The following is a 15,905-nucleotide window of genomic DNA, read 5'->3' on the forward strand; positions in this document are numbered from 1 at the left end:
TTGGAAGCTGAGGATGATTTGGTAGACACCAATGATAACAACCCTATACTCTTGAGACAAGTGCCATGGGATCATGTAGATTCACTAATCCTTATACTATATGACTCAGTTCAGGCTTGGCTGTTTTGATGTGGAGGTAATTTGTCGATCAGGTATTCTGTGCAGCCCCTAGCCCTGTCAGATTCTCATTCAGGGTTCAAAAGCTAGATCTCTCCAATTATTAAAAGAAATGCTCTATAGCAACTGCAAGATATTTGGAAGATATTCTGTTTGTTCCCATTTCTGGCCGATTTGATAGAGAGACAGGTAAAGGGGATCCTTTTGTCTTTACATGACCTCCCCTTGTGTAAGGGGTATGTAACTGGTGGCAGGGAAGTCAGACGCAGGGGAGCAGAACTAGGTAAAAGCCGGAGCAGTTTAATTGCAAAACCAACAGCATAAATAAATAACCAACATGGGTACAAAACGCGACGTGCACCAATAAACTGATGCACAAGCACTTACAACAAACAATTCCACACAAAGACATGGGGGGAACAGCGGGTTAAATACATAGGAATAAATGAGGGACATGAAAACCAGGTGTGTAGGAAAATAAGACAAAACAAATGGAAAATGAAAAGTGGATCGACGATGGCTAGAAGGCCGGTGACGCCGACCGTTGAATGCCGCCCGAACAAGGAGAGGAACCGACTTTGGTGGAAGTGGTGACGGTACCCCACAAACCGAGGACCCATCTTCCGGAAGGGCAGGCGGAGGGGCAGGTTTCGAGTTGAGAGCCAGACCCGGCCCCCCGGGGCGAACACCGGGGCCTCACTGCGGTGACGGTCTGCGCTGGCTTTCTGGCGCAGCATGGCGTGCTGAAGGTGAACATGAGCGGCGTCCCATGTCTCCTCCACGTGCCGGAACCAGTCGTCCACCGCAGGAGCCTAGGTCTGACTCTGATGCCAAGGAGCCAGAACCGGCTGATACCCCAGTTACGCACTGGAAGGGGGAGAGGTTAGTGGAGGAGTTGTGGAGCGAGTTCTGGGCCATCTCTGCCCAGGGCACGAACGCCGCCCACTCCCCTGGCCGGTCCTGGCAATAAGACCTCAGAAACCTACCCACATCCAGGTTAACTCCCTCCACCTGCCCGTTACTCTCGGGTTGAAAACCTGAGGTAAGGCTGATCGAGACCCCCAGATGTTCCGTGAACGCCCTCCAGACCCTCGAAGTGAACTGTGTACCCCGATCAGATACTATATCCTCAGGCACCCTGCACGTAGCGCCTGCTCAATGTCCGTGTCCAGCTCCCATACTACTGGCGCCTCCAGGCAGGAGGTGGGAGTATGGGAGTGGGATCCACGGGCCGCTCCTCTGTGTCATACATCTGGGACAGTGCGTCTGCCTTAGCGCTCTGGGAACCTGGTCTGTAAGAAAGGGTGAAAACAAAACGGATGAAAAACATGTCCCACCTTGCCTGGCGAGGGTTCAGTCTTCCTCGTAGCCCGGATGTACTCCAGATTGCAGTGGTCAGTTCAGATGAGAAAAGGGTGTTTAGCCCCCTCAAGCCAATGTCTCCAAGCCTTCAAAGCCTTGATGACAGCCAACAGCTCCCGGTCCCCCACGTCATAGTTTCGCTCCGCCGGGCTGAGCTTCCTCGAGAAGAAGGTACAGGGGCGGAGTTTTGGTGGCGTACCCGAGCGCTGAGAGAGCACAGCTCCTATCCCAGCCTCGGACACATCCACCTCCACTATGAATGCAAAAGAGGGATCTGGATGGGCCAGCACGGGAGCCGAGGTAAACAGAGCCCTCAGGGGACCAAAAGCCCTGTCTGCCTCAGCCGACCACTGCAAACGTACCGGTCCCCCCTTCAGCAGTGAAGTAATGGGAGCCACTAAAACCACAGATAAACCTCCGGTAGTAATTGGCAAACCCTAGAAACCGCTGCACCTCCTTTACTGTGGTGGGAGTCGGCCAATTACGCACGGCTGAAATGCGGTCACTCTCCATCTCCACCCCTGAGGTGGAAATGCGGTACCCTAGGAAGGAGATTTCTTAGCCTTGACATACAGGTCATGCTCCAACAGACGACCAAGCACCCTGCGCACCAGGGACACATGTTCGAGTATATCAGAATGTCGTCAATATACACTACTACACCCTGCCCGTGCAGGTCCCTGAAAACCTTGTCTACAAAGGCTTGGAAGACTGATGGAGCATTCATCAACCCGTACGGCATGATGAGGTACTCATAATGCCCTGAGGTAGTACTAAAAGCCATCTTCCACTTCCACCAGGCTGTAAGCGCTCCTGAGATCTAGTTTGGTGAAGAAGGGCGCCCCGTGCATTGACTCAATCGCTGTGGCTATGAGTGGTAGCAGGTAACTGTACCTCACAGTGATCTGGTTAAGAGCTTGATAGTCAATACACTAGCACAGACCTCCCTCCTTCTTCTTCACAAAAAATAAAAACTTGAGGAGGCGGGTGAAGTGAAGAGGATCGAATGTACCCCTGACGCAGGGATTCGGAGACATATGTTTCCATAGCCTCCGTCTCCGCCTGTGACAGGGGATACACGTGACTCCTGGGAAGTGCAGCGTCTACCAGGAGATTTATCGCACAATCCCCCGTCGATGGGGTGGTAATTGAGTCACCTTCTTTTTACAGAAGGCGATAGCCAAATCGGCATATTCAGGGGGGATGCACACGGTGTAAACCTGTTCTGGACTTTCCACCATAGTAGCACCAATGGGAACCCCTAAACATCTCCCCGAGCACTCTCGCGACCACCCCGTGAGAGCCCTCTGTTGTCACGAAACAGTGGGGTCATGACAGGCTAACCAGGGTAGGTCTAGCACCACGGGAAATGCAGGAGAGTCAATAAGAAAGAGACTGATTCTCTCCTTGTGATCCCCCTGCGTTACCATGCCCAGGGGAGCGGTGGCCTCCCTAATCAATGACTGTCTAAGGCGTGAACGGGGAGGGCACAGCCACGGAAACAATGGGGATCTCTAACCTATGGGCGAACGATCTGTCTATAAAATTCCCAGCCGCGCCTGAATCGACGAGCGCCTTATGCTGGGAATGCGGGGAAAATTCAGGAAAAGTGACATACAAAAATATGTTTGAAACAGAGGGCTCTGGATGAGAATGGTGCTGGCTCCCCTGGAGTGACACCAGAGTGCCCTGCCTGCTGCCTCGATCCCCAGAGGAGCCAACCCGGCACCGACCGGCAGTGTGACCTCTGCGGCCACAGCACCTCCCAGCTCCATGGGCATTGGTGCGGTGGTGCTGGGCAATGGAACCAACAGACCCCGCTCTGGACGTCCACGGGTAGCCAGCAGGTTATCCAACCGAATGGACAGGTTCACCAGCTGGTCGAAGGTGAGGGTGGTGTCCTTGCAGGCCAACTCCAGACGGATGTCCTCGCACAAACTGCAACGATAGTGGTCGATCAGGGCCCCGTCACTCCATCCCGTGCCGGCGGCCTGGGTTCAAAAGTCCAGGGCGAACTCCTGGACGCTCCTCGTCCCCTGCCTCAGATGGTAGAGACGTTCACCCACCCCTCTACCCTCGGGCGGGTGGTTGAAGACTGCGGTGAAAGCTCCACGTCTCCTTCTCCCCACACAGCGTTGGCCCACTCCAGGGCTTTCCCTGAGAGGCACGAGACGAGGGCGGACACCCTCTCATGGCCCGAAGGAGCCAGGTGGACGGTTGCCAGGTAGAATTTTAGCTGCAATAGGAAACCCTGGCAGCGTGCAGCCGTCCCGTCATACTCCCGGGGAAGGGCGAGAATCCCACTGGAACCGGGTGAAGAGGGGGCGAGTAGTGGAGGCCTTGGTTGTGCTGGTGGAGGCGCTGGCGGAACTCCCTGTCTCTCCCAGCAGTCCATGGTCTGGACAACGCAGTCCATGGTGGCGCCGAGATGGTGGATCATCGCCGCTTGCTCCTGGAAGCGCTCCTCGACCCCTATACCAGGGGCACCTGCTCCTGCTGACTCCAGTAAACTCCAGTAAACATGTGCACAAGCACAACAAACAATTCCACACAAAGACATGGGGGGAACAGTGGGTTAAATACACAAAAATACAGTGCCTTGCGAAAGTATTCGGCCCCCTTGAACTTTGCGACCTTTTGCCACATTTCATGCTTCAAACATAAAGATATAAAACTGTATTTTTTTGTGAAGAATCAACAACAAGTGGGACACAATCATGAAGTGGAATGACATTTATTGGATATTTCAAACTTTTTTAACAAATCAAAAACTGACAAATTGGGCGTGCAAAATTATTCAGCCCCTTTACTTTCAGTGCAGCAAACTCTCTCCAGAAGTTCAGTGAGGATCTCTGAATGATCCAATGTTGACCTAAATGACTAATGATGATAAATACAATCCACCTGTGTGTAATCAAGTCTCCGTATAAATGCACCTGCACTGTGATAGTCTCAGAGGTCCGTTAAAAGCGCAGAGAGCATCATGAAGAACAAGGAACACACCAGGCAGGTCCGAGATACTGTTGTGAAGAAGTTTATAGCCGGATTTGGATACAAAAAGATTTCCCAAGCTTTAAACATCCCAAGGAGCACTGTGCAAGCGATAATATTGAAATGGAAGGAGTATCAGACTACTGCAAATCTACCAAGACCTGGCCGTCCCTCTAAACTTTCAGCTCATACAAGGAGAAGACTGATCAGAGATGCAGCCAAGAGGCCCATGATCACTCTGGATGAACTGCAGAGATCTACAGCTGAGGTGGGAGACTCTGTCCATAGGACAACAATCAGTTGTATATTGCACAAATCTGGCCTTTATGGAAGAGTGGCAAGAAGAAAGCCATTTCTTAAAGATATCCATAAAAAGTGTCGTTTAAAGTTTGCCACAAGCCACCTGGGAGACACACCAAACATGTGGAAGAAGGTGCTCTGGTCAGATGAAACCAAAATTGAACATTTTGGCAACAATGCAAAACGTTATGTTTGGCGTAAAAGCAACACAGCTCATCACCCTGAACACACCATCCCCACTGTCAAACATGGTGGTGGCAGATTCATGGTTTGGGCCTGCTTTTCTTCAGCAGGGACAGGGAAGATGGTTAAAATTGATGGGAAGATGGTGGAGCCAAATACAGGACCATTCTGGAAGAAAACCTGATGGAGTCTGCAAAAGACCTGAGACTGGGATGGAGATTTGTCTTCCAACAAGACAATGATCCAAAACATAAAGCAAAATCTACAATGGAATGGTTAAAAAATAAACATATCCAGGTGTTAGAATGGCCAAGTCAAAGTCCAGACCTGAATCCAATCGAGAATCTGTGGAAAGAACTGAAAACTGCTTTTCACAAATGCTCTCCATCCAACCTCACAGAGCTCGAGCTGTTTTGCAAGGAGGAATGGGAAAAAATTTCAGTCTCTCGATGTGCAAAACTGATAGAGACATACCCCAAGCGACTTACAGCTGTAATCGCAGCAAAAGGTGGCGCTACAAAGTATTAACTTAAGGGGGCTGAATAATTTTGCACGCCCAATTTTTCAGTTTTTGATTTGTTAGAAAAGTTTGAAATATCCAATAAATGCCGTTCCACTTCATGATTGTGTCACACTTGTTGTTGATTCTTCACAAAAAAATACAGTTTTATATCTTTATGTGTGAAGCCTGAAATGTGGCAAAAGGCCGCAAAGTTCAAGGGGGCCGAATACTTTCGCAAGGCACTGTAAATGATGGAAATGAAAACCAGGTGTGTGGGAAAACAAGACAAAACAAATGGAAAATTAAAAGTGGATCGACGATGGCTAGAAGACCGGTGACGCCGACCGCAGAATGCCGCCTGAAGAAGGAGAGGAACCGACTTCGGTGGAAGTCGTGCCACCTTGAGGAACACGTTTGTTGGTCGGCAACATAATACTCATATACTCATATCTGATCCAACAGAAAAAGGGGGTAGAAAAGGGAAGAGAGATTGAGAGAGAGAGAGAGAGAGAGAGAGAGAGCGAGAGAGAGACAGCAAGACAACAAGAGAAATAGAGAGAGAAAGAGAGATACCTTATATAGAGAAAAATAAAGTTCAAAAGAAAGAACGTGAAATAGGGGGGTTGAAACCAAAAGGCCAGGTGTCAAGTAAGTCTCAGCGTTAGTTTCTCCACCTCCCTCTCCAACTTCCCTCTATTCCAACAGAAGGTCCCTGTGTCATTTCACCTTCCTCCCCTCTTTATCTCCTTCCTCCTCTCCTCTCGCTTGACTAAATTAACAGAGAGACAGGTCTGTTTTCTCTACCACGCTACCTTGCTTACTTACATAACCATCTAAAGCCTGCCTGAGAAAGACGGCAATACAGATTCCACTAGGTAATAGATCACTGCATGTGATCTCACCTTTACTCCCTCCATCGCGCTCCTTTTCCCTCTCTCACTCTCTCTTTCTTAATCTCTCTCTCTCTTTCTCAATCTCTCGCTAGCTTTCTCAATCTCTCTCTCTTTCTCAATCTCTCTCTCTCTCTTTCTCAATCTCACTCTCTCTTTCTCAATCTCACTCTCTTTCTCAAACTCACTCTTTCTCAATCTCACTCTCTCTTGCTGTCTCTCGCTCTCTCCCTCTCACTTGCCCTCTCTCTTTCTCCCCCCCCCCCTCTTTCGCTCTCTCCACCTGTCACTTATCTTGGAAATGGATCTGTTTCCATCAGCAGATGGAACAGAAGACATATTTCAGGCCTTAGCACATTGTGTGGAGCGGTGTCTCTTTATGCACCCAAATCCGTTTTCTAGAACACTGGGCAGAGTGGCAGGAGAAAAGGGTAGAGCTACACACACAATCTAACGGACAGTAAAAAGGTAATATAAGTCAATGCAAGGATGCATAGCCATCAACAGTAGAACAGGGTTAATTCAAATGCAATGAACTTGGTTTGGAGCCAAGCAAATGCACAGGCATCAGTGAAAGTGGACACACACACACACATTTGCACACGTGCACAAAAACACCTTCACACACACAGTGTGACAAGTGTGTGAGTAAAGCGAATTGTATTCCCTTGGCCCACACCTGACCTCTACATGGAATCATATGTCATGACAGAACCCGTCAAGCCATCCCGGAGACCTGCTAAGTTTGACATTACCCTGTCACAAAGTGAAGAAACTCTCTCTCTACCTCTCTTCTTCTCTCTGTCCTTCCCAATCGTTCATTCCCTCTCTCTCGCGCTCTCTTTATTGACTGACTGACAGAGCAGCCCTGGCACAAGGATAGTTGGGGGGGGGGCAACACCTACTCACCTAGCAACAGCTACAATGTCACAATCTCCTGTCGAGTGACGTTGAATCCAGGAAAGCCACATTTCTTTGCTTTGACATTAATTACTGTACTGTTGACATAACAGCGACACAGAGCGGTAGAAAGACAAGCAAATGCACACATGGATGAGAATAGATAAAGCACATGAATGAAAAAACAAAGACATACAGGCTGACAGCTAGACAGACACAGAAAGACACAGACAGAACAACTGTCCAACCACCCTACGGACAGTGAGTCGGCCAGCATAATCAACGAGCCAGTCTTTCAGCCACCCAGCCAGTCAGGGAAACAAGTGTGTGTGTGTGAAGTCTTACCTGGTTTTGGGGCGTGTTGAGGTGTCCTGCAAGTCCCCGGGGTCAAACAGCTGAGAGCCCTTCAGTCCCAGCTCCTCACAGCCACGCAGGAACACACTCAGGTTGTCCTGTTGTGGAGAGAGGGCGCATGCACACACACACGCGCACACACACACACAGTTACAATAGGGCACATACTCACTTTTACTCAGAGAAAGGTGAATACACTCCTTTTGTGGATAAAGGGAGAAATACATTGAGATTGTCCCCCATCACGGACACACACATGGACACTAGAGGTCGACCGATTATGATTTTTCAACGCCGATACCGATACCGATTATTGGGGGACCAAAAAAAGGTCAGTGCCGATTAATCGGCCGATTGTTGAAATTTATTTGTAATAATGACAATTACAACAATACTGAATTAACACTTATTTTAACTTAATATAATACATCAATAAAATCAATTTAGCCTCAAATAAATAATGAAACATGTTCAATTTGGTTTAAATAATGCAAAAACAAATTGTTGGAGAAGAAAGTAAAAGTGCAATATGTGCCATGTAAGAAAGCTAACGTTTAACTTCTTGGATATAGGGGGTGTTATTTTAATTTTTGGATGAAAAACGTTCCTGTTTTAAACAAGATATTTTGTCACAAAAAGATGCTCGACTATGCATATAATTGACAGCTTTGGAAAGAAAACACTCTGACGTTTCCAAAACTACAAAGATATTGTCTGTGTGCCACAGTACTGACGTTATAGGCAAAACCCAGATCAGGAAGTGCCAAATTGTTTAAAACCACCTCATGCCAATACTCCTTGTATGGCTTTGAAGGAGCTAGGAGTCAGCTTACGTTTTCCACGTTTTCCCCAAGGTGTCTGCAGCATTGTGACGTCTTTTTAGGCATTTCCATTGGAGAATGGCTGTAAGAGACCATATAGGGCGAGTGGACGCATGGTGTCTCCGGGAGAAAACCTTGCGTAAAATACTGAGGTAGCCATTTTTCCAATCGTTTCTTATGAGAAACCAACTGCCTCCACGGATATATTATCGAATACATATGTTAAAAACACCTTGAGGATGGATCCTAAACAACGTTTGCCGTGTTTCTGTCGATATTATGGAGCAAATCTTGAAAAAAGTTTGGCGTTATAGTTTAAGTATTTTCGGTCGATTTCTCAGCCACGTAACGTTTTTCGCATACAGAAATATTATTTTTGGAAAAAAGGAACATTTGCTATCTAACTGGGAGTCTCATGAGTGAAAGCATCTGAAGTTCTTCAAAGGTAAATGATTTAATTTGGTTGCTTTTCTTATTTTTGTGAAAATGTTGCCTGCTGCCAGCACAGCCTAGCATTGCATTATGCCATGCTAAACTTACACAAATGCTTGTCTAGCGTTGGCTGTAACGCATATTTTGAAAATCTGAGATGACAGTGTTGTTAACAAAAGGCTAAGCTTGTGTTTCAATATATTTATTTTATTTAATTTGCGATTTTCATGAATAGGAAACGTTGCGTTATGGTAATGCGCTTGAGGCTATGATTACGCTCCCGGATACGGGATTGCTCGTCGCTAGAGGTTAAGTTCCTTGCTCAGAACATGAGAACATATGAAAGCTGGTGGTTCCTTAAATATTCCCAGGTAAGAGGTTGGAGGTTGTAGTTATTATAGTAATTATAGGACTATTTCTCTCTATACCAGTTGTATTTCATTAACCTTTGACTATTGGATGTTCTTATAGGCACTTTAGTATTGCCTTGGCCCTACCTGGGCTCGAACCAGGAACACAACGACAACAGCCACCCTCGAAGCAGCGTTACCCATGCAGAGCAAGGGGAACAACCACTCTAAGTCTCAGAGCGAGTGACGTTTGAAACGCTATTAGCGCGCACCCCGCTAACTAGCTAGCCATTTCACATCGGTTACACCAGCCTAATCTTGGGAGTTGATAGGCTTGAAGTCATAAACAGCGCAATGCTTGAAGCACAATGAAGAGCTGCTGGCAAAATGCACGAAAGTGCTGTTTGAATGAATGCTTACGAGCCTGCTGCTGCCTACCACCGATCAGTCAGATTATAGGCAACGCAGGACACGCTAGATAAACTAGTAATATCATCAACCAGGTGTAGTTAACTAGTGATTATGATTGATTGATTGTTTTTTACAAGACAAGTTTAATGCTAGCTTGCAACTTACCTTGGCTTACTGCATTCGCGTAACAGGCAGTCTCCTTGTGGAGTGCAACGAGAGGCAGGTAGTTATAGCGTTGGACTAGTTATCTGTAAGGTTGCAAGATTGGATCCCCGAGCGGACAAAGTGAAAATCTGTCGTTCTGCCCCTGAACGAGGCAGTTAACCCACTGTTCCTAGGCCATCATTGAAAATAAGAATTTGGTCTTAACTGACTTGCCTAGTTAAATAAAGATTAAATAAAGGTGTAAAAAAAAAAAACGGTGACTAAAAATACAGATTTCCGATTGTTATGAAAACTTGAAATCGGCCCTAATAAAATCGGCCAGTCCGATTAATCGGTCAACCTCTAATGGACACACACAAGCAAACATGCACACAGGCATGCAAGCTCACACTCACACCCCAGAAAGAGGAAAATAGTCCCCTCAGAGGCAGGAATATGTTCCCGACATGGTTTGTCCGTCGCAGGCTGCTGGTTCAACAAACTCTTGCTTTCTCGCAACCGACTTGCTTCTTAAATTATCCTCACCCTTCTTTTCCCTGGTTGATCTCCCTTCGAGTCTCTTCCTCCCTCCGATTTTTACTCACACACTTGCAATCTCTTTTTTCTTTCCCTATCTATTTGCAACTTTCTCTTTCACTCTCTCTCTCTGTTTCCTCTTTCCCTATCTGCTTGTTCTTTCTCTTTCTCTGTCTTCTATACAGAACTTGCCAGGTGTCCTACGGTCCTTTGTTCAGTTGGTAAAACCTGACCCTGCTAAGGCTCCTGTTCCCTTCTGGTCTTCAGTTCCCAGCCTCTCTCACTCTCTTCTCTCCCATTCTCCGTCTTTCTCGCACAAACACACACACACACACAGAGCTGGATTTTCTCACGTTCCAGAGCCTTTCTCAATGTGGTAAATTACCCCCCACCCCCAACGGCATCCTGTATGTTTGGGAGAGTGCCATCTCTGCTACCCTGGAGAGGAGTCCCCACCCATAGACACCCATACTGAAAAAACAGGCTCCTGGTAAACAGTTGGGGCAAACTTTTGGCCAAGTTGTCACAATTTTGCAGCAAGCTCATATTTTCACATTCAAATCATTTTTCGGGGCAAACTGTTGCGGTAAATTTGCGGTCAACTTGTTAACATCTGGCAAACAATTCTGGGAACTTATGGTGAACATTCTGTTTTTGGTTACTGTGTGTTAACAACATTGAAAAGTATCTAAATAAACCAAATCACAATTTTAAATGAACTTACCATTCAGAGAATGAAAACTAAAACATTAAATGTAGTAAATATACTAAATATGTATTCAATGTCTTAACAGATACAAATCATCAGCATGGTAATAAAGAAAATAGCAAAGACTGGATATTTGTCAAATAAATTGTTTATTTAATCTTTTATGTAGCTACAGCATTTACATGAGAGGAATGTGAACAGTATGGGATTGTTGACCTTAGGATGTTTATGTCACACCCTGATCTGGTTCACCTGTCCTTGTGATTGTCTCCACCCCCTCTAGGTGTCGCTTATTATCCCCAGTGTATATACAGTTGAAGTCGGAAGTTCACATACACCTTAGCCAAATACATTTAAACTCAGTTTTTCACAATTCCTGACATTTAATCATAGTAAAAATTCTCTGTCTTAGGTCAGTTAGGATCACCACTTTATTTTAAGAATGTGAAATGTCAGAATAATAGATAATACCTTGACTTTGCCACAACTTTGGAAGTATGCTTGGGGTCATTGTCCATTTGGAAGAAGCTGTAACTTCCTCACTGATGTCTTGAGATGTTGCTTCAATATATCCACGTACTTGTCCTTCTTCATGATGCCATTTATTTTGTGAAGTGCACCAGAACCTCCTGCAGCAAAGCACCCCCACAACATGATGCTGCCACCCCCGTGCCTCAAGGATGGAATGGTGTTCTTCGGTTTGCAAGCCTCCCCCTTTTTCCTCCAAACATAATGATGGTCATTATGGCCAAACAGTTCTATTTTTGTTTCATCAGACCAGAGGACATTTCTCCAAAAAGTATGATCTTTGTCCCCATGTGCAGTTGCAAACCGTAGTCTGGCTTTTTTATGGCGGTTTTGGAGCAGTGGCTTCTTCCTTGCTGAGCGGCCTTTCAGGTTAGGTCGATATAGGACTCGTTTCACTGTGGACATATATACTTTTGTACCTGTTTCCTCCAGTATCTTCACTGGGTCCTTTGCTGTTGTTCTGGGATTGATTTGCACTTTTCACACCAAAGTACGTTCATCTCTAGGAGACAGAACGCATCTCCTTCCTGAGCGGTATGACGGCTGCGTGGTCCCATGGTGTTTATACTTGCGTACTACTGTTTGTACAGGTGTATGTGGTACCTTCAGGCATTTGGAAATTGCTCCCAGGGATGAACCAGACTTGTGGAGGTCTACAATTTTTTTCCTGAGGTTTTGGTTGATTTCTTTTGATTTCTTTATCCCATGATGTCAAGCAAAGAGGCACTGATTTTGAAGGTAAGCCTTGAAATACATCCACAGGTACACCTCCAATTGACACAAATAATGTCAGAAGCTTCTAAAGTCATGGAATTTTCCAAGCTGTTTAAAGGCACAGTCAACTTAGTATACGTTAACTTGTGACCCACTGGAATTGTGATACAGTGAATGATAAGTTAAATAATCTGTCTGCAAACAATTGTTGGAAAAATTACTTGTATCATGCACACAGTAGATGTCCTAACCGACTTGACAAAAGTATAGTTTGTTTCCAAGAAATGTGTGGAGTGGTTGAAAAATGAGTTTTAATAATTCCAACCTAAGTGTATGTAAACTTCTGACTTCAACTGTAGCTTGGTTAAATTAGCACAGATGGAGAATAAGTCAAATCTAGCTATGGTAACCTAGCTAGACAGCTAACATTAGCTGACGAGTGAAACAGTGTCCGACACAGTCCAGAAGAAGTGGCAGACTTAGCTAGCTAGCTAAGGTAGTAAGCTAGCTAATCTACCATTACAGACACTGAAGTGTATTTAGCTAACTAGCTAGCCAAGCGTTGACACAAAATGTACATTTAGTTATATTCCGCCACAAAACACTCCAGGAAGCTAGCGTCACGAGAATGGTCATGAGGCTTTTCGTTAGCTAGCTAGTAAATATTATGACTAGCTAGCTAACAGACGTTAGCTAATGCTCAAGCTAACTGCTAGCTACCAAAGTATGATTGGACTACCGATTTTTAAGCTGAATGACTATCAAATTCATAATTCATATAGTTTGTTTCTTACTGATTTCAGAGCTTTCAGACTGCCAAAACACTCAACCTTAGTAACCCAGCACCAACAACCCAACCTAGCTGTTTTTGAAGAAAACAACCCAACTATTGACCCAATGCCTGCAAACCAGGAATTGGGTCATCCAAACAACCCAGAAATGTTTTGAGTGTAACTTACATCTCAAATCCAGGCATGCAAGAAGCCTTGACCTGTCTGGTGAACACACATTTCTCTGTCCTCAGTTTGATTGAAGGCCTCAATCTGTATCAGTATTGAAGGCCTCAATCTGTGTTGAGCTAGCCACTACTAGTTTAAAGCAATGAAAGATCTAAATGTTACAAATAATTAATGTATGAATAAATGCATTTAGTTACCTTATCAATCTCAAAGACAATACACTAATTTATCACTCAAAAAAGTGATTGCTCTACAAACATATTTCCAGGGTGTTGATGCATCCTCCTCCCAGCCTCTTTCAACACCACAGGCGGGAAAGGGTAACCATCTGCAAAAGTGAAGTTTTGCTTTGATGTCAGATCAACTCATATTGTTGCTACTATACATTAGCTGTTGTGCTAGCTAATATGCTACTGAACTGTGACACTATCATATTGACATGGATATTGGTATTAAGACAGCAACGTATTCACCTTAAAATATAAGTGTTTAGGTAAATAGCAGCATTCCACCCTGCATACCACTGCTGGCTTGCTTCTGAAGCTAAGCAGGGTTGGTCCTGGTCAGTTCCTGGATGGGAGACCAGATGCTGCTGGAAGTGGTGTTGGAGGGCCACTCTTTCCTCTGGTCTAGGAGGCACTCTTTCCTCTGGTCTAAAAAATATCCCAATGCCCCATGGCAGTGATTGGGGACACTGCCCTGTGTAGGGTGCTGTCTTTCGGATAGGATGTTAAACAGGTGTCCTGACTCTCTGAGGTCATTAAAGATCCTATGGCACTTATCGTAAGAGTAGGGGTGTTAACCCCGGTGTCCTGGCTAAATTCCCAATCTGGCCCTCAAACCATCATGGTCACCTAATAATCCCCAGTTTACAATTGGCTCAATAATCCCCCTCCTCTCCCCTGTAACTATTCCCCAGGTCGTTGCTGCAAATGAGAATGTGTTCTCAGTCAACTTACCTGGTAAAATAATGGATAAATATATATATTTTTTAAATCTAGCTACCTATCACATTAATTGTGCAAGAATATGATAGCTAACTTTAGCTAGCTAAGCGCTAGCCAGTCAGTGGTGCTGACAGATTGAAACTGGTATCAACAAAATGTGTTAAAACCTCTTAGGCCGCCCCATCCCGCATGCGGGATCGTGACTACAGCCTCAAGCTCATTACCATAACGCAACATTAGCGATTTCTAAAAATTGCAAATGAAATGAAATAAATATGCCTGCCCTCAAGCTTATCCTTTTCTTAACAATCCTGTCGTCTCAGATTTTCAAAATATGCTTTAGAACCAGAGAAAATCAATAATTTGTGTAAGAGTGGTGATAGCTAGCTTAGCATTTAGCGTTAGCATTTAGCACGCAACATTCACAAAAACCAGCAAAGGGATCAAATAAAATAATTTACCTTTGAAGAACTTCAGATGTTTCAATGAGGAGACTCTCAGTTACATAGCAGATGTCCAGTTTTTCCTGAAAGATGCTTGTGTAGGACACAACGTTCCGTTTTGTTACTATGCATTTGGCTACCGAAACTAACCGAAAATTCAGTCACCTAAACGTCAAACTTTTTTCCGAATTAACTCCATAATATCGACTGAAACATGGAAAACGTTGTTTGAATCAATCCTCAAGGTGTTTTGTCATATATCTCTTCATTGAAATGCCAGTCCTAGAAGCGTGCATTCTTCTCTGATTCGGATGGAAAAATACTGGTACCTGACTTTTGCGCACCAATTTCCACGCAGACACCATGCGGGACACTTGGTAATTGTAGGCTCTTATGGGCAATCTTCCAATGATATGCCTACAAATACGTCACAATGCTGCAGACACCTGGGGGAAACGATAGGAAGTGTCCGTTCATTCCTGTCGCATTCACAGCCATATAAGGAGATCATGGAAAACGTGCCTCCAGAAATCCTGTTGATTTCCTGGTCACTCAAACATCTTGGTTTTGCCTGTAGATTTTGTTCTATGGCACTCACAATGAAAATCTTTGCAGTTCTGGAAACGTCAGAGTGTCTTCTTTCCAAAACTATCAATTCCAAACATAGTCGAGCATCTTTTCGTGACAAAATATTGCGCTAAAAACGGGCACGTCTTTTTATCCAAAAATGAAATACTGCCCCTATAGGTCTAAAACTTGACATTGCTAACTAGGCATCATTTAGCTAATAATATGTTAAAGTGTATTAGGAAGTTTAATTAGTAAGTTAGACACTGGAAAAGGTAGGTAGCTAGCTAGACAGCTTGGTTTTCATTTTCCAATAGACGTTTCTAATCCCCCTGATTGGTCATCAACAGTTACTGGTCTTGGAACTGGTTGCCACAGGTTTTCCACAGATTCAAATAGAATCTTGAGACAATTGTCTGCCAGAAAAAAAGCTCATGTCACGACTTCCACCGAAGTTGGCTCCTCTCTCTGTTCGGGTGGCGCTCGGCGCTCGTCGTCGCCGGTCTACTAGCTGCCACCGATCCTTTTTCCTTTTCGTTTGGTTTTGTCTGTCCTTTCGTTCACCTGTTTCCTATTTTGGTTAATTAGTGGGGTATTGTAATCTCGCCCTACCCTCTTTGGTTTTGTGCGGGATTGTTTCATTTACTGTCATTTGTTGGGTTGCGTTTTCGTGTGTTCTGTTGAACAGGTGTTTTTCTGGACTGCGTTACGGTGGTTTTGAAGCTACTATTGTGGTCATGTTCC

At 45.1% G+C, this 15,905-nt stretch overlaps 1 protein-coding gene across 12 annotated transcripts in view; it reads right to left on the minus strand.

Moving 5' to 3' along the window:
• Positions 1-15,905, minus strand: part of LOC118363609 (LIM and calponin homology domains-containing protein 1-like) — a 160,025-nt gene that overhangs the window by 68,281 nt on the left and 75,839 nt on the right. For 11 of the 12 annotated variants that reach the window (XM_052488438.1, XM_052488443.1, XM_052488439.1 and 8 more), the window contains exon 4: positions 7,591-7,697. In XM_052488438.1, the coding sequence (XP_052344398.1) occupies positions 7,591-7,697 (107 nt within the window). Of the gene's footprint in view, positions 1-7,590; positions 7,698-10,303; positions 10,646-15,905 lie in introns of those variants that run through there. The other variant, XM_052488446.1, reaches the window with a different exon arrangement.

The sequence above is a fragment of the Oncorhynchus keta genome, chromosome 30 (genome assembly GCF_023373465.1).
Source record: "Oncorhynchus keta strain PuntledgeMale-10-30-2019 chromosome 30, Oket_V2, whole genome shotgun sequence".
NCBI lineage: Eukaryota > Metazoa > Chordata > Actinopteri > Salmoniformes > Salmonidae > Oncorhynchus > Oncorhynchus keta.